Source organism: Stenella coeruleoalba (assembly GCF_951394435.1).
Source record: "Stenella coeruleoalba genome assembly, chromosome: 8".
Lineage (NCBI taxonomy): Eukaryota > Metazoa > Chordata > Mammalia > Artiodactyla > Delphinidae > Stenella > Stenella coeruleoalba.
Window position 1 is genome coordinate 52,015,916 of NC_137154.1, and position 14,190 is coordinate 52,030,105.

A 14,190-nucleotide genomic window follows, 5' to 3' on the forward strand; every position below is an offset into this window, starting at 1 on the left:
TACTTTTGGCTGTGTTGGGTCGTTGTTTCGGTGTGCAGGCTTCTCATTGCAGTGGCTTCCCTTGTTGCAGAGCATGTGGGTTCTAGGCGCACGGGCTTAATTGCTCTGCGGCATGTGGGATCTTCCCGGACCAGGGATTGAACCCGTGTCCCCTGCATTAGCAGGCAGATTCTCAACCACTGCGCCACCAGGGAAGTCCAGCACAGCAGTTTTATGTGGTTCAAATCAATGTACGTGAAGCCTAGAATATCAGATCTGGTAGAGCCCTTAGAGACTTTCAACTATTTCAACTTTCTATTTCATGGTGCTGAAGAAGGACAAGAGTCAGAGAGGGAAGTGTCTAGCCAGTTTATATACCACACTGGTAGTAGAATCAGGGCTGGTTCTCTTTCCACTGAATCAGGTACCTGCCTCTTTTAATATGGTAATCTTCTAGGTGTGATAATAATCTTCTAGAAGCAGATTTCAACTTGATATCAGAAAATTACTCACAGAATTCATTCAAAATGTTAGAGGCTGCCTTAGAGGTAGTGAAGTCCCCAGGACTGGAGATGGGGCTGGGAAAGGCACTGGGACATTGGTGGAAGGGCACAGGGACCATGGAGCTAATGAGGCTTAACAGTCAGGGCTCTGTACTTGCATGGCTCCTTCTTAAGATCTTAGGAGGGGCCCCAACAATGTATTAACATGGTGATATGTTTTTGTAATTCTTGCAACAATAAGATATTTTAAAATTCTTTTTCTTAAGGAGAGCCCCCCAGAATTATATAAGTTTCAGGCCTAGATCCACTCCTAGGTAGCACACAGTTTTGCAAAGCACTAGGCAAGGTGACCAGAGAACCTGGGTTCCAGTCATGGTACTGCTTTGGCCCAAATGGGCAGAATGGCACTTGCTCTGCTTCCCTCACGGGGGGTAAAATCACAAATGTTAAATGGGCTGAAAAACATAAAATGTGAAAAAACATAAGTAAGTAACATAACTTAGATTTCCTGTCTGTGATATGAGATAATCATTGCTGCTTCTCATGGTCATTGAAGATAACACATCAAAAAATGTGTCCTCAGGGCATTTTCCTGTCTCATTTCCCTCTGCTACAACTTCCTCTTTTCCTTCCTCTAGCCCCTAGCTCCCAACACTCCGGCCACTAGAACACTCATTTGTCATTATATGTTGCCACTTTTATATATATATATACATATATATATGTGTGTGTGTGTTTGTGTGTATATATATATATATATATATATATTTTTTTTTTTTTTTTTTTTTTTTTTTGGCCACACTGAACGGCTTGTGGGATTTCAGTTCCCCGACCAGGGATTGAACCCAGGCCCTTGGCAGTGAGAGCACGGAGTCCTAACCACTGGACCACCAGGGAATTCCTGCCACTTTTTTATATTTGTTCAAAGGGCTCCTACTGTCTATAACGTCTATCTTTGCTGGAAAAAATCCTTATCCACAAGGCCTAGGTCTGCTAGATCCTCTCCTCCTTCCCCAATGATGACCTCCCTTAGTACTGTTTCTTGTTGATCTTACAGATTAGAACACTGAGGCCTGATGTAACACATAGCTGAGCTCTGGAGGCCCCACAAGATAATCCTCAGGAATCTTGATCTTCTGCCATCCCCGGCCTCTTAGCATTAGAGCATAGACACACGGTTCTTGATGTATACATGATAGGGGTCACTGCGCTTATCCACTTTGCGGGAGCGGGTGTATCCCAGGATGAGGCTGCCCACAGTGGCAGCAAATAGGAACATGACGAAGAGAATGTACATGTAGGAGTTGTCATCACGGCCAGGTAGGCTGGCCCGCCTCTCCTCAGTCAGGTTGTCTGACCCTGGCCGGCAGAACAAGTTGCTGTGAAGAGTAGCATTTAGAGCCTTCAACACAGTGTGCAGGCTCTCATACCAGGTCTCAGTCCCATTGGTGGTCTCCATAGCAACAGGGATTCAGGTGGGGGAAGAATCGGAGGATGCTCTGGTAGTGACAGAAAAGAGAGAGGATGGCTTCTGTTACTTGTAGATTGAATGACCTTCCCACTCCTTCAGACCCCAGCTAAAATCCCAACATCACAATTTATTCTAACTACTTGTTTGCTTGTCTGTCTTCTCCACTAGACTGCCAGCCCAAGGAAGGCAGGGAATGTGTCTGTTTTATTCACTGCTATGTATGAGCACTTATGACAGCACTCAGTAGGTGCTCAATAAATACTTGTGGAAGGAAGTCTTCCTTGACCATTGTAAGCATGCTGATCTGTCCTTTCTTTGGGTTCTAAAAGTCACTGAGCTTTAGGCTAGAAGGGCCTTAGGGATTATTTAATGTAATTTCTTCCATTTTACACACAGGCCCAGAGAGAATAGTTGGCTTGTCCATGATCACAGAGAATACTGGAGGCAGAGCCGAGGTACAGTCCTGCTCTTCGATGGCCAGCTCAGAGCTCCTCTGGCCTCCACACCAGCTCTGGGGAGGACTGTGTGGCACAGTTAGAAGACATTCCTCAGAACTCTCCCTCAGCACAGTTCTTTCTTATGCTCCACAGACACCATGTAGAAGATGTTTGGGGATGGCTTAGATTTCCCCCTACCTGGAGGCCAGAGGCTGGGTCATTTGACCTCTAAAGCATCCTAGGTCCCACTCTAGGTATTCCTAGCTATTGAGGAGAAATTCTGTTGGAAAGGAGGTGGCTGGGGGAGCAGGCAAAGGCTGATAACCACTGCAGGCACTGGGCCTGAGGCCTTTGGAGTGAAAGGAATACTCAGTCCAGTTGGGGTTATACCCACCCCAGAGAGAAAAGACACTAGCACCTCAACTATCCTGCCTTCCAAAACAATGTCACTGTGTACATGGCATATAACTGGTGATAGCAGATGTTCCTTTTCCTTCCTCTCAGAGATCCTTAGTCTACAATGTAGAAAAATAGCCAAAGGCAGCCTTGTATCCTAGTCTCTGGAAAAACATATGTCATTCCTTTAAACAAGGCTCCATGCTCACTTCCTTCAGGAAGCCTTTGTGTGCTCCCAACATACTCCACAAGCTTTATCATCGCAGCCTTCCCTTTGCCCCAGCACTTACATATAAGGCAATTTGTGGCTGTCCTCTTGCTATTGATAAGGGTTATCAGCAGACCACATGCTCCTGGTCAGGAAGGCTGTGTCTCTCCTCCAAGTCTAGGGGACTACCCTAGTTCTCCTTCCCTCAGTGGTCTCCAGTAAAGATGGCCACTTTGGATTTCTCTATAGGCCAGGCACTCAGTGTTCACTGACTGGTTCCAAAGCCCTCCTTTATCTAGGTAGAGCTGTTTAACTTGACTATTAACCATCACGTCTCTTCCCCGGAAAAGATGACAGTTAGTTATGACCATGATAAATATTCATGGAGAACTCTATGAATGCAGAATTTGGGGGGAAGAATCAAAATAATACAGCAATAATCCAGGACTGGCCCACAGTTTATGCAAGGCCTTGGGGCCCCCTGCCATCTAGTACTCGGGCAACCTTGTCTGGATGGAAAAGGGGAAGAGTTAAGATCGAGGAGGCATAGGTTCTCATCTACTATCCCACTTGTCAGGCAACAAGTGGGAAAACAACATCATTGTGTACATGGCATATAACTGTGCCTTCCTCTTTCCTCATATGGGCTAATGGAAAGCAGGAGCAGCACAATGAAATTAATGGCTCAGTGAATCACCTGGCCAGTCATCGTTTATGGAGGCCCACTCCTGGGCAGCCTTATTCTGGGAGCTCTAGGAGGCCAGTCCCTATACTCAGGGGCACAAAGCCAGCTCTTAATGTGGGAGACAATGTAGGAGCTACTGGGGCTTAAAGGAAGAAGGGATGAATTCTGACCAGTGCTCAGAGAGTGTTCACAGTGATGGAAGAATTTGAGTTGGACCTTGAAGGATTTTTTGGAAGTAGAGAAGGCAAGGGAAGCAAACAGATGGACTAGAAAGCACACTTTGAAGAATGGAAAGTAGCATAAAGAGTGTAAGATGCGTGAAAGGATAAGATAGGATGTGGGATGGAGACACTGGCCCAAACCAAATCATAGAGGGCCTTGAGTGCCAGGCTGCAGTTGGAACTTTATCCTGTAGGTGGAGAAAAACCATGGAATGATATTTTAAAAGGGGGTAAAATAATCAGATCTGTGCTTGGAAAGGACACTCTGGCTTCTGTGTGGAGTGTGGAGTAAAGAGGGCAGGGATGGAGGCAGGGAGCCCAGTGATAAGTGAAATAGTATGGGTTCAAGGTGCTGAGTCCTGAGCTGGGGCAGAGGGGATGACAAGGTGGGGGCGGGGACAGATAGAGGATGTGAGAGGCATTTGGGGGTGGGAATGGCTAAGGCAGTGGTTGCAGGAGGAAGGGGCCTCAGACAGTTTTATAAGCAGACAACAGACAGATGGCATAAGTGCGGGAAGAGCTCGCTTTGAGGGAAATAAGTTTCTTGCCCTGTTTGCACTTCAGTGTCCTCATCTATCAAAAAAGATTATCACCAGGAGTTGTTGTTCAATGGGTACAGAGTTTCAGTTTTGCAAGATGAAAAACTTCTAGAGATCTGCTGCATAAAAATGTAAAGATAGTTAACACTACTGAGATGTACCATTAAAAATGTTAAGACAATAAATTTTATGTTGCTTTTTACCACATTAAAATTTAAAAAAAATTTTTTTTAATTAAAAAGGAAAAAAAAAAAGATTATTATCTCTGCTCTGCCCCCTGCCCCAGGCTTGCTTGAGCATATACTTTTATTACAGTGAAGAGGATTTTTTAAATACATTTTAATAAAAAACACGGTTTTCATTAAAATGAAAATCTGTTTTTCATTTTTGAGAAGTAAATACATATACACAGCAAAAAAAAAGAAATTGAAGCAGTACATACAATGAAAATGCAGTCTCTCTGTTCCCAATGGCCCAGGTTTCTTTCCCAGGGCAGTCACTGTCACCAGTTTTCTTCGATAGCTTTGCATGGGGGTTTGAACTGACAAGGCAGACGGAGGGCCACCTCCATCTGGAAGACTCACCAAACAACAGCAAATTCACTGGCTCCTGGTCAGCTCCAGGAATCTCCCTGTGGGCGCCCTAAGGCTCCTCAGCCCCTCCGGATGTCCTGACATGTCTTCAGGATGTCCCTGGACACATCTGGGGTCTCAATATTGACTTTGGGAGCTGGGAAGGCCCAGAGCTGGGTGGGGAGGGGACAGAAAAAGAAGGAACTAGACACACAGAAAAAACTTCAGAACGAGGGTGGATCACCCGAGGCCAAGCCCCAAGGGTTGTGCAATAGCTGTGCTTTGGGTGCTGACACCCTGCCGCTTCCCCTCTCCTTCCTGCAGCAGCTGGATCAGGCCAACCTAGGGTTGCAGTTATAGGAGCTGTGCCATGGCCAAGGGATATCTGACTGCTGTCCCCCGACTCCAGATTCACAATGTCTCATTTGGGTGACTTCATGAGAAACCTCAGTTCAACACATGAGCTGCTGCTCAGGGACCAGCTAACAGTGCAGTCTAAAACATCCCCTTTCCCCAAGGTACTGGCATCTTAGCAGGAGCCTCTAAAAGGCTGAAAGGGCCTGAGACCCAAGGAAATGATGTGAGTGGCAGAATGGCAGCCAGCAATTGGGTTGCTATTTTATGTAGGAACAAATGATGTTACCAATCAACCTATTTGGATAGACTGGGTATAAACATAGGCATGGCATCAACACTATCTGTACCATAGCTTTGTTGTGAAAATTAAAGAAGAAAAGTATGTAGTGCCTGGCACTAGACGCTCCACAGATGTGGTGGTGGTTTTATTTGTGCAGAGCAGAGGCTGGCAAGGCCTTCAGAGTCCATCTAATCTAACCTCCCTCATTTTGCAGTGAAAGAAATGAAAACCAAAGAGCTGTCTTGGTTCAGCTGCTACTTGTGTGACTTTGGGCATGTGACTTCCCTTTTCTGGGCCCCAGCTTCTGTCTGCATCTGTAAAATGAAAGGGTTTTTCTATGTAATCTTATAAGGTCCTGATCAGCTCTAACATGAAGATACCACAAAACCATACGTGAGATTTGGGAGATTGGGTAGGCTGGGGGGAGAGGATTTGGGGGGCTCTCTAGAGTCCCTCAAATCGAGATAGAGAAGACTTCAGATTCTTTCCTCACAGGTTAAGATGCTTCATAGTCCCAGGACTGAGTTACACTTAGTATTCCAGCCTAGATAAACTGAAGGCCAAATTTGCTGACTTGTTCATTTTTCCTCTTTATAGCTCACCTGCCAGGGTGATCTAGCCTGGGGGAGACAGACTCTGTGTTAGAAAGTGGGGGTAGCGGGAGAGCGTCGGGGACAGGGTGGGCTCTGAGGTGGAGTTCAGTGAGGGGAGTAAAGGTTCACAAAACCATTTATTCCTCACACCCTCCTTCCAGTGCCTCTCTGGATAGACCTGGATGGATATTTGTAGTTCTGATGGAACGTACAAAGGAGCCACAGTTGCATATCTTTAGAAGCTGGGTTGAGGTGGGATGGAGGACCTGTGTGCAAGGAGAGGCAGAGAGCTCATAAAGGGACAGCTTGGTTCTCTATGACGTGCCTCTGGGACCCAAGTTGGGAATTGGCAGCTGGCAATGTGGGGAATTTTGTTCCTCTTTCTGAGCTCCTTGTCTTCCCTCTTCAAGACAGTTGCTGATTGTGAAGGTCTATGGATGGGGAAGACAGAGCTTCTGCCGTGGAGAGTCCCTGACTTGAAACAAGAGATAATCATTTAGGAAGGGAGATGAACAGTGACTGAAAAGAGATTTTGAAGATTGTTTAGAATCTAGATTCTAGGCCAACCCCTCCATTTTGTAGTTGAGAAAGCTGAAGGTCAGAGAGGGGAAGTGACTAGTCCAAAATGACATGGCTAGTAAATGGTAGAGCTCTGATGAGAACCCAGGTCTTTGCGGTGCTGTTCAGGTGCTCTTTCCGCTACAAATGGCAATGTCTTCTGTCATCTGAGCTGCATATCACACCAAACACAGGCTCCTCATGTCCTGGGGCATCATCTCCTCTAAGTCCACCACTACTCCTTTTTCCTGCACTACAGATTCTTGCTCATCTTTTTTTTTTGGCCGCACCACTGGCATGTGGGATCTTAGTTCCCTGACCAGCGATCGAACCCGCACCCCCTGGATTGGAAGTGCGGAGTCTTAACCACTGGACAGCCAGGGAAGTCGCTCTTGCCAATCTAACTGAGGATCCAGTAAGGGGAGAAGTTGGTAACTTTTGGAAGAGTTAACCTTCCTTTCTAGCCTTGCTCCCCATGGCCCTTTCTGCTCCAGACCTACTCCTGCTCTTCTATACAAGCCAGGTGCACTCTCTTCCTCCACACCCTGATGGCACTCTTTCCAACACATTAACAGCTTTGCCCAAACTGTTCTTGACTTGAGCTCGCCTGGCCTCTAACTTGGGAATGGAGGCATAAAGCTGGGACCTGGAGGATGAACTGGATATCTTAGTAAGGTTTTCTTTCAGGTTTCTCTGGGGAAAAGTGAAACGCCACCATCGGTTCTTTTGGTTTCCCTATGCTCTGTTTCAGCTTCTCTTGCAGAATGAGTGTCTGAAGTGCTTGGAAATGTGGTAGAGAGGCAGGGGAAAAAGGCCACATAAAGCAAGTGGATCCAGAGATAACTCCTGGGAATGCACAGTTTTGCCTCTGGCCCCTCTGGTGGTCTTATCACCACCATGGGCTGGTGGGAGAGGAACCTGAACGTATAGTTAGAAGGAGACACAGAAATAGAATCTGAGCTGGAAGGGATCTTAATCACATCATTGGTGTAACCACCTCATTCAACCAGTGGGAAAAACCACCCCACCCCAAGAGGAAATCACTTGCTCAAGGTCTCACAGCCTAGGAACTGGGACCAGAAACAGGTATCTCATCCACATATCTTTCCACTATAAGTCCTCTGTTGCCTATAGGACAGTCTAACCTCCTGCGATTATCATTCAAGCTCCTTTGGATATGACCCTGCCTCCAGCGCCATCTCACCACAGCTCTCCCCACTGCCTGTGTCCCATGATACTGAGCTATAGGCCATTCCCCAAACATTCCTTGCACTTGCACACCTCTTGCCTTTGCTCATGCTGTTTTCTTAGGCAAAAATACCCTTCCTCTTTTTTATCTGCCTAGTGAACTCCTACTCATCCTTCAAGACCCAGCTCCAATATAACCTCTGTAGATCCTCTCCTGAGACACCACCTTCCCCACTCCCTAGCCAGTTAAGTCTCTTCTTCTCATCTGTTCCTAAAGTGCTTTGCATAAAACCCTATTAGAGCACTATGCTGTATTGAAATTGGGTGTGTATATCTGTATAAATATAAATAGATATAGATATACTAAACTGTGCGCTGGGAGGTGTGAAGGTAGGGACCTGTGCCTCATACATTTCTTTATAGCAGGCACTCAAGAATAGGTGGATAAATGTCTCTTCTTATTAGACTATTCCCCCCTGCGCACACACATACGCATTCATGAAAACAGCTTACAGCACTTAAAAAGCAACTTCAAGGGCAGGCCAAAACAGATTCCATTTGGTCTGGGGAAGGGGAAGCTCAAAGAAAAGACACCATCTCAGTCAGATGGGCAAGTGAGTCAGGGGAGGAGGAATTCTAAGCCACCTTTGGAAGCCCAGATGTTCCCTGCACCGGAACCCCATTCAATCCAAAGGGCAAACATTCTTGGCCCCAAAACACCAGCAGCAGCTTAGCAACCCTCTTCCCTGTGTACCCACCCAGGGGGCAGCCACACACACACACCTGCTGCACACACACAGTCCAACTCCCAGTCTCCCAGCCTCTAATCTTGCCTTTCAGGTATGCCTTTCATGGTTCCAATCTTGGCTGTATGCTTGGCTATGTGACCTTGAGCACTGCATTTATGTTCTCTGAATCTCATCTATGAGATGGGGATAATTACCCCTGTCCTGCTTGCCTCACACGCAACTCGGGGAGACCAAAGGGGAAAGGTGTTTTAGAAATTGCAAAGTATTATGTAAACATAAGAGAGAATTATTGGGCAGCCTGGTCACCTATTTCCTTTTCTGTTTCCCTATCTCCTCCGCCGCCCCCCAGTATTACCAAGAACAGCTATCCCTATGTCCCCTCTCCCCATCTTAGGTTCTCCTACCCTCAGAGGAAGCCAGGAGGTTCTTTATTACTTTTCTTCATTCTCAGACACACTTACCTCCTTCAGAAGCCTTCCTTGTTTCTCGTCCTCTCTGATCAGCCCTGTAATCTCTCTCCATTTAGGGGTACCATTCTGTAGTCCTGCTGGTGATAGAGAACACACCAGAGTTGGAGTCAAGAGACCTGCCCCTATTTTGTAGACATGTCTAGCCGTGTGTCTTGGTTAAGTCATTTCTCCACTCTGGGGCCTCATTCTCCCCATCAGTAAGATGGGATATCTTGTCCTGCCTCCCTCTTAGTAGGCATTTTGAGCATCCACCCATTCAGTTTATAGATAGAAGTGTGTTTTGCAAAGTGTGGAGTGAGTGAGGGATGAAGGTTGTTTGTTCTCATCTTAAGGAGTCAAGAAAATCTGAAAGCAGTTTCCTTGCCTCCAGCTTGGCTCTCCTCCATTCAGAGCGGTTAACTGGCTGGATGCCAGGAGATAAAGAGCAGCTAACATATTTACAACGCACTTTTGTAGCTGAAGTGGAATCAGCCCTGGGCTAGGAGTGGGGAGAATTGGGTTCTACTTCTGTCTGGTCCCTGGTGTGACCCTGGACAAGCCATCTCCCCCCTGGGCCTCAGATTCCCCATACGCAAACTGCTGAGGAGTGGGGAGGGGGATAGGAGGAGACACTCTCCAAGGGGCCCTCACACAGGGGTCTGAACTCCTGTACTTTCTACACAAGAAACTCCCGGGCCCAGTCCCCTTCCCCCACATGCCATACGGAGTACATGGGCAACAGGACCAGGAGGCTCATTTTACATTTGGTGACCCAGGAAAAGAACGCACAAAGCACAGAGCAGGTGGGCGATTGGCACAGGTTTACACAACCTGTAAACTAGAACTCAAGTCTCCTGACTCCCAGCCTAGATCTATGTTACTAGTACTAGAAGACATCTAAGGGAGCTTCTAGGCTTTTCCCAGGACTGGGGCGCATAGGGCGAGGGGCACAATAAAGTAGCGAATGGGCAAGGCAACTCGCACGCTGAGCAAGCGGCTCCCGCCAAGCAAGAAGACACGCCGGGTCCCGGAGCGCCATTTCCGCGTGTGCTCTCGCTGCGGAGGCGCAGGTTGGTTGTTATATCGTGCGCTCGCATATCTGTGGATGTGGAAGGAGCTTGGGTGCCGCCGTCCCGGGGCCCGTGAGTGCCGACCTAAGCCCCCACGGTTTCCGGGCAAGGCGTGCCAGGAGCCCAGCTTCGCGCTCCCACGTGCGCCCCGGGATCCCTGTGGCTCTGTCCAGGGGAGGATCAGTATGTATCTGCGTCGGGTGGCGGCCTCCAGGGAGGCGGATACACCCCTCATTTCTACCCCTGGCGCCGGCTCAGCCTTCCCGAGCCGGCGGGTGCGCCTTACCTGCCGGTCGGCAAGGCTCCCAGGGGCGCCGTCTGTTCGTTGGACACCTCGCCCTGGGCTCGCGGGTGCCCCGCACTGCGCCCCAAGGCGCTCCGCCAGCCCCCCCTGCTCGCAGCCCGCAGCCAGCACCGTCTGCGCCCCCTCCGCTCTGTGCTCCAACCCGCGCTCAGCTGCCTTTTCCCTTCCTCAGGGCGTCCCCTCACCCGGCCCCGCCCGGCCCCTAACACACCCACTTCTCCCGGAGCTGGCTTCGGGCGCCTCCGCCCAGCTGCTTGGCCTCACCCAGCTGTGGGCTGCGACCCTTCCGTCCCATGCAGCGCCTGCTTCCTGGACCTGAGACCGAATGTTCCTTGCTTCGCTTCAGCTTGCCCGGTCTGAGGACGATCTCAGAAGAGCGTCTGGTGCTGGTGGAATCAGACCTTGCTCCTTCGTGGTTGTATGGTGGCGGGCAGGACACTGCTCCTCACTGGGCCATGGCTTCCTCGCTGTAAAACGGGTACAGTTCCTGCATGCATTCTTCACAGGGTGATGGTTAGGGTCAGATGAGATCTTAGAATCCAAAATATTAAAGCCGGATGGTCACTGGAGAAATCATCTGATTCTAACACAAACCCTCTTTTCCAGGATGCAGTTTGGGGAAGGGGCCCAGTTTGGGGAAGGAGACTTGCTCAGGCTCACTAAGGAAGTCACTGGCAGAGCTCAGACTCAGAATCCACTAGGCCACTCTCTCCCCTTAACCTCGGCCAATGTTTCATCCAAGTCTCAACAGTCCCTCACATGCCCAGACAACTGGTGTCCAGCCACACCACGCTGCTCCCTGTCCCTGAATACCCTTCACTTTCTGGCCACCAGGCCCTCACTCAAGCTGTTTCTTCCTTGCTGGGGACACTGCAGGTTCCAGAGAAGAGAAGCATCCAGGGACAGCTGGGAAATGAGGACCAGGAGGCCATGGGCAAGGGAGGTGGACGGTGGCAGGGAATAGCTCTCAGGGACTCTGTGGGGAGTCATTATCAGAGCCCTCTTTGCCAGCCTCCAGCCTTGGGATAGTTAATAACAAACTGAGTTGACTTCCCTGATGGCGCAGTGGTTAAGAATCCGCCTGCCAATGCAGGGGACACGGGTTCGAGCCCTGTTCTGGGATGATCCCACATGCCGTGGAGCAGCTAAGCCCATGTGCTACAACTACTGAGCCTGTGCTCTAGAGCCAACGAGCCGCAACTGCTGAAGCCCGTGTGCCTAGAGCCTGTGCTCCGCAACGAGAGGAGCCCCTGCAATGAGATGCCCGTGCACCACAGTGAAGAGTAGCCCCCGCTCACCACAACTAGAGAAAACCCGCATGCAACAATGAAGACCCAACGCAGCCAAAAATTAATTAATTAATTTTAAAAAAGAAAAGAATCAAAATAAATTTAAATTTAAAAAAAAAATCTGTTCTAGGTAGGACATCTGAGGCATATACCCTCAATCACAGAATCTCAGATTATATCTAAGAAGTGCTGTCATTTAAAAAAGACCTGGGGGCTTCCCTGGTGGCGCAGTGGTTGAGAATCCACCTGCCGATGCAGGAGACTCGGGTTCGTGCCCCAGTCCGGGAAGATCCCACATGCCGCGAAGCGGCTGGGCGCGTGAGCCATGGCCGCTGAGCCTGCGCGTCCGGAGCCTGTGCTCTGCGGCGGGAGAGGCCACAACAGTGAGAGGCCCGCGTACCGCAAAACAAACAAACAAACAAACAAAACAAACAAACAAACAAAAAAGACCTGGGCTTCCCTGGTGGCACAGTGGTTGGGAGTCTGCCTGCCGACGCAGGGGACACGGGTTCGTGCCCTGGTCCGGGAAGATCCCACATGCCGCGGAGCGGCTGGACCTGTGAGCCATGGCCGCTGAGCCTGCGTGTCCGGAGCCTGTGCTCCGCAACGGGAGAGGCCACAACAGTGAGAGGCCCGCGTACCGCAAAAAACAAAAATAAAAATAAAATAAAAAAAGACCTATCACATGGAGGGAATGTTGTACAAAATTGCTAATCTTCATCAAAACATGTTACTTCTGTCCCATTACTGGGCATATACCCTAAGAAAACCATAATTCAAAAAAAGTCATGTACCAGAATGTTCACTGCAGCTCTATTTACAATAGCCAGGACATGGAAGCAACCTAAGTGTCCATCGACAGATGAATGGATAAAGAAGATGTGGCACATACACACAATGGAATATTACTCAGCCATTAAAAGAAACGAAATTGAGTTATTTGTAGTGAGGTGGATGGACCTAGAGTCTGTCATACAGAGTGAAGTAAGTCAGAAAGAGAAAGACAAATACCGTATGCTAACACATATATATGGAATTTAAGGAAAAAAAATGTCATGAAAAACCTAGGGGTAAGATGGGAATAAAGACACAGACCTACTAGAGAATGGACTTGAGGATATGGGGAGGGGGAAGGGTAAGCTGTGACAAAGTGAGAGAGTGGCATGGACATATATACACTACCAAACGTAAAATAGATAGCTAGTGGGAAGCAGCCACATAGCACAGGGAGATCAGCTGGGTGCTTTGTGACCACCTACAGGGGTGGGATAGGGTGAGGGGGGAGGGAGACACAAGAGGGAAGAGATATGGGAACATATGTATATGTATAACTGATTCACTTTTTTGTAAAGCAGAAACTAACACACCATTGTAAAGCAATTATACTCCAATAAAGATGTTAAAAAAAGACAAAAACAAAGAAACAGAAAAAACATGTTACTTCTGTGTGACTTTTGTAGTTTCATATTTTGACCCAGCTACTTTTTTTTTTTTTTTTTTCTGTCTGGATATCATCTCTCAGGGGAGTCATCCTGACTCTGAGCAGGCAGTCTCAAATTTCAGTCTACCTAAGAATCACCTTGGCCTTTATTTTAAGTGAAGTAGACTTTTGGGTTCCACTCCAGAGGTTCTGATTCAGGAGATCTGGACTAGAACCCAGAAATTAGCATTAAAAAAAAAAAAAAAAAAGCTTCTGGAGAGATTGTGATTCAAGTGGTTCTTGAGACCAGCCTTGAGGAAACAGCCGTGGCTCAGTAAGCATTCCTTCCCACATCCTGCCAAGCCTTGCATCTAATCTATAGGAGTGTTTATTACAGTTATGAAAAGTCACTATTTGTCCACCTCATCTACTAGATTGTGAATTCTCTGAAGTTAGGGATTGTCTCTTGTCCTAATAAAATTTTGGAATCACAGTCTTAGAATCATACCATGTTAGAGTTCTAGAATCATTTATTGATAGAACCTAAGTTGGAAGGACTCTTAGAGTTATCTAGTCAAATCCCTTACCCAAGAATTCCCTATATTTCTTTGTGTGTGTGTAATAGAGGTTTTATTGCTTATTAATTGTGTCATTCCATACAATTTTAAGTAAACAAACTTAGAAAATGATGATGGCAGTACTGATGAGATATTGATGATGATGGCAATATTGATGAGAATGTTCAACTGTTTTACATAAGGTAGTAAGAGGCACCACTGCCACCATCACCCCACCTCCGAAATTTCTACATTTCATATAAAAAGAGTAAAAATAGTTCATTGGCATTTAACTAGCATTATTCTTTGTAATCTATGAACCATGATAAGCCTGAACAATTTCAGAATCTTCAGAGCAAAACCAT

General features: G+C 47.7%; 1 protein-coding gene across 1 annotated transcript; it reads right to left on the reverse strand.

Annotated features, from left to right (window-relative positions):
* Positions 1-1,272: 1,272 nt before the first annotated feature.
* Positions 1,273-10,953, reverse strand: KCNE3 (potassium voltage-gated channel subfamily E regulatory subunit 3). The gene is made up of 4 exons (XM_079929889.1): positions 10,542-10,953; positions 9,198-9,283; positions 5,024-5,184; positions 1,273-1,981 (listed from the first exon to the last, which is right to left on the reverse strand). Exon 4 carries the CDS (start codon positions 1,939-1,941, stop codon positions 1,642-1,644), a length of 300 nt encoding a protein of 99 aa, XP_079786015.1. The 5' UTR covers positions 1,942-1,981; positions 5,024-5,184; positions 9,198-9,283; positions 10,542-10,953; the 3' UTR covers positions 1,273-1,641.
* Between the last annotated feature and the right edge of the window lie 3,237 nt (positions 10,954-14,190).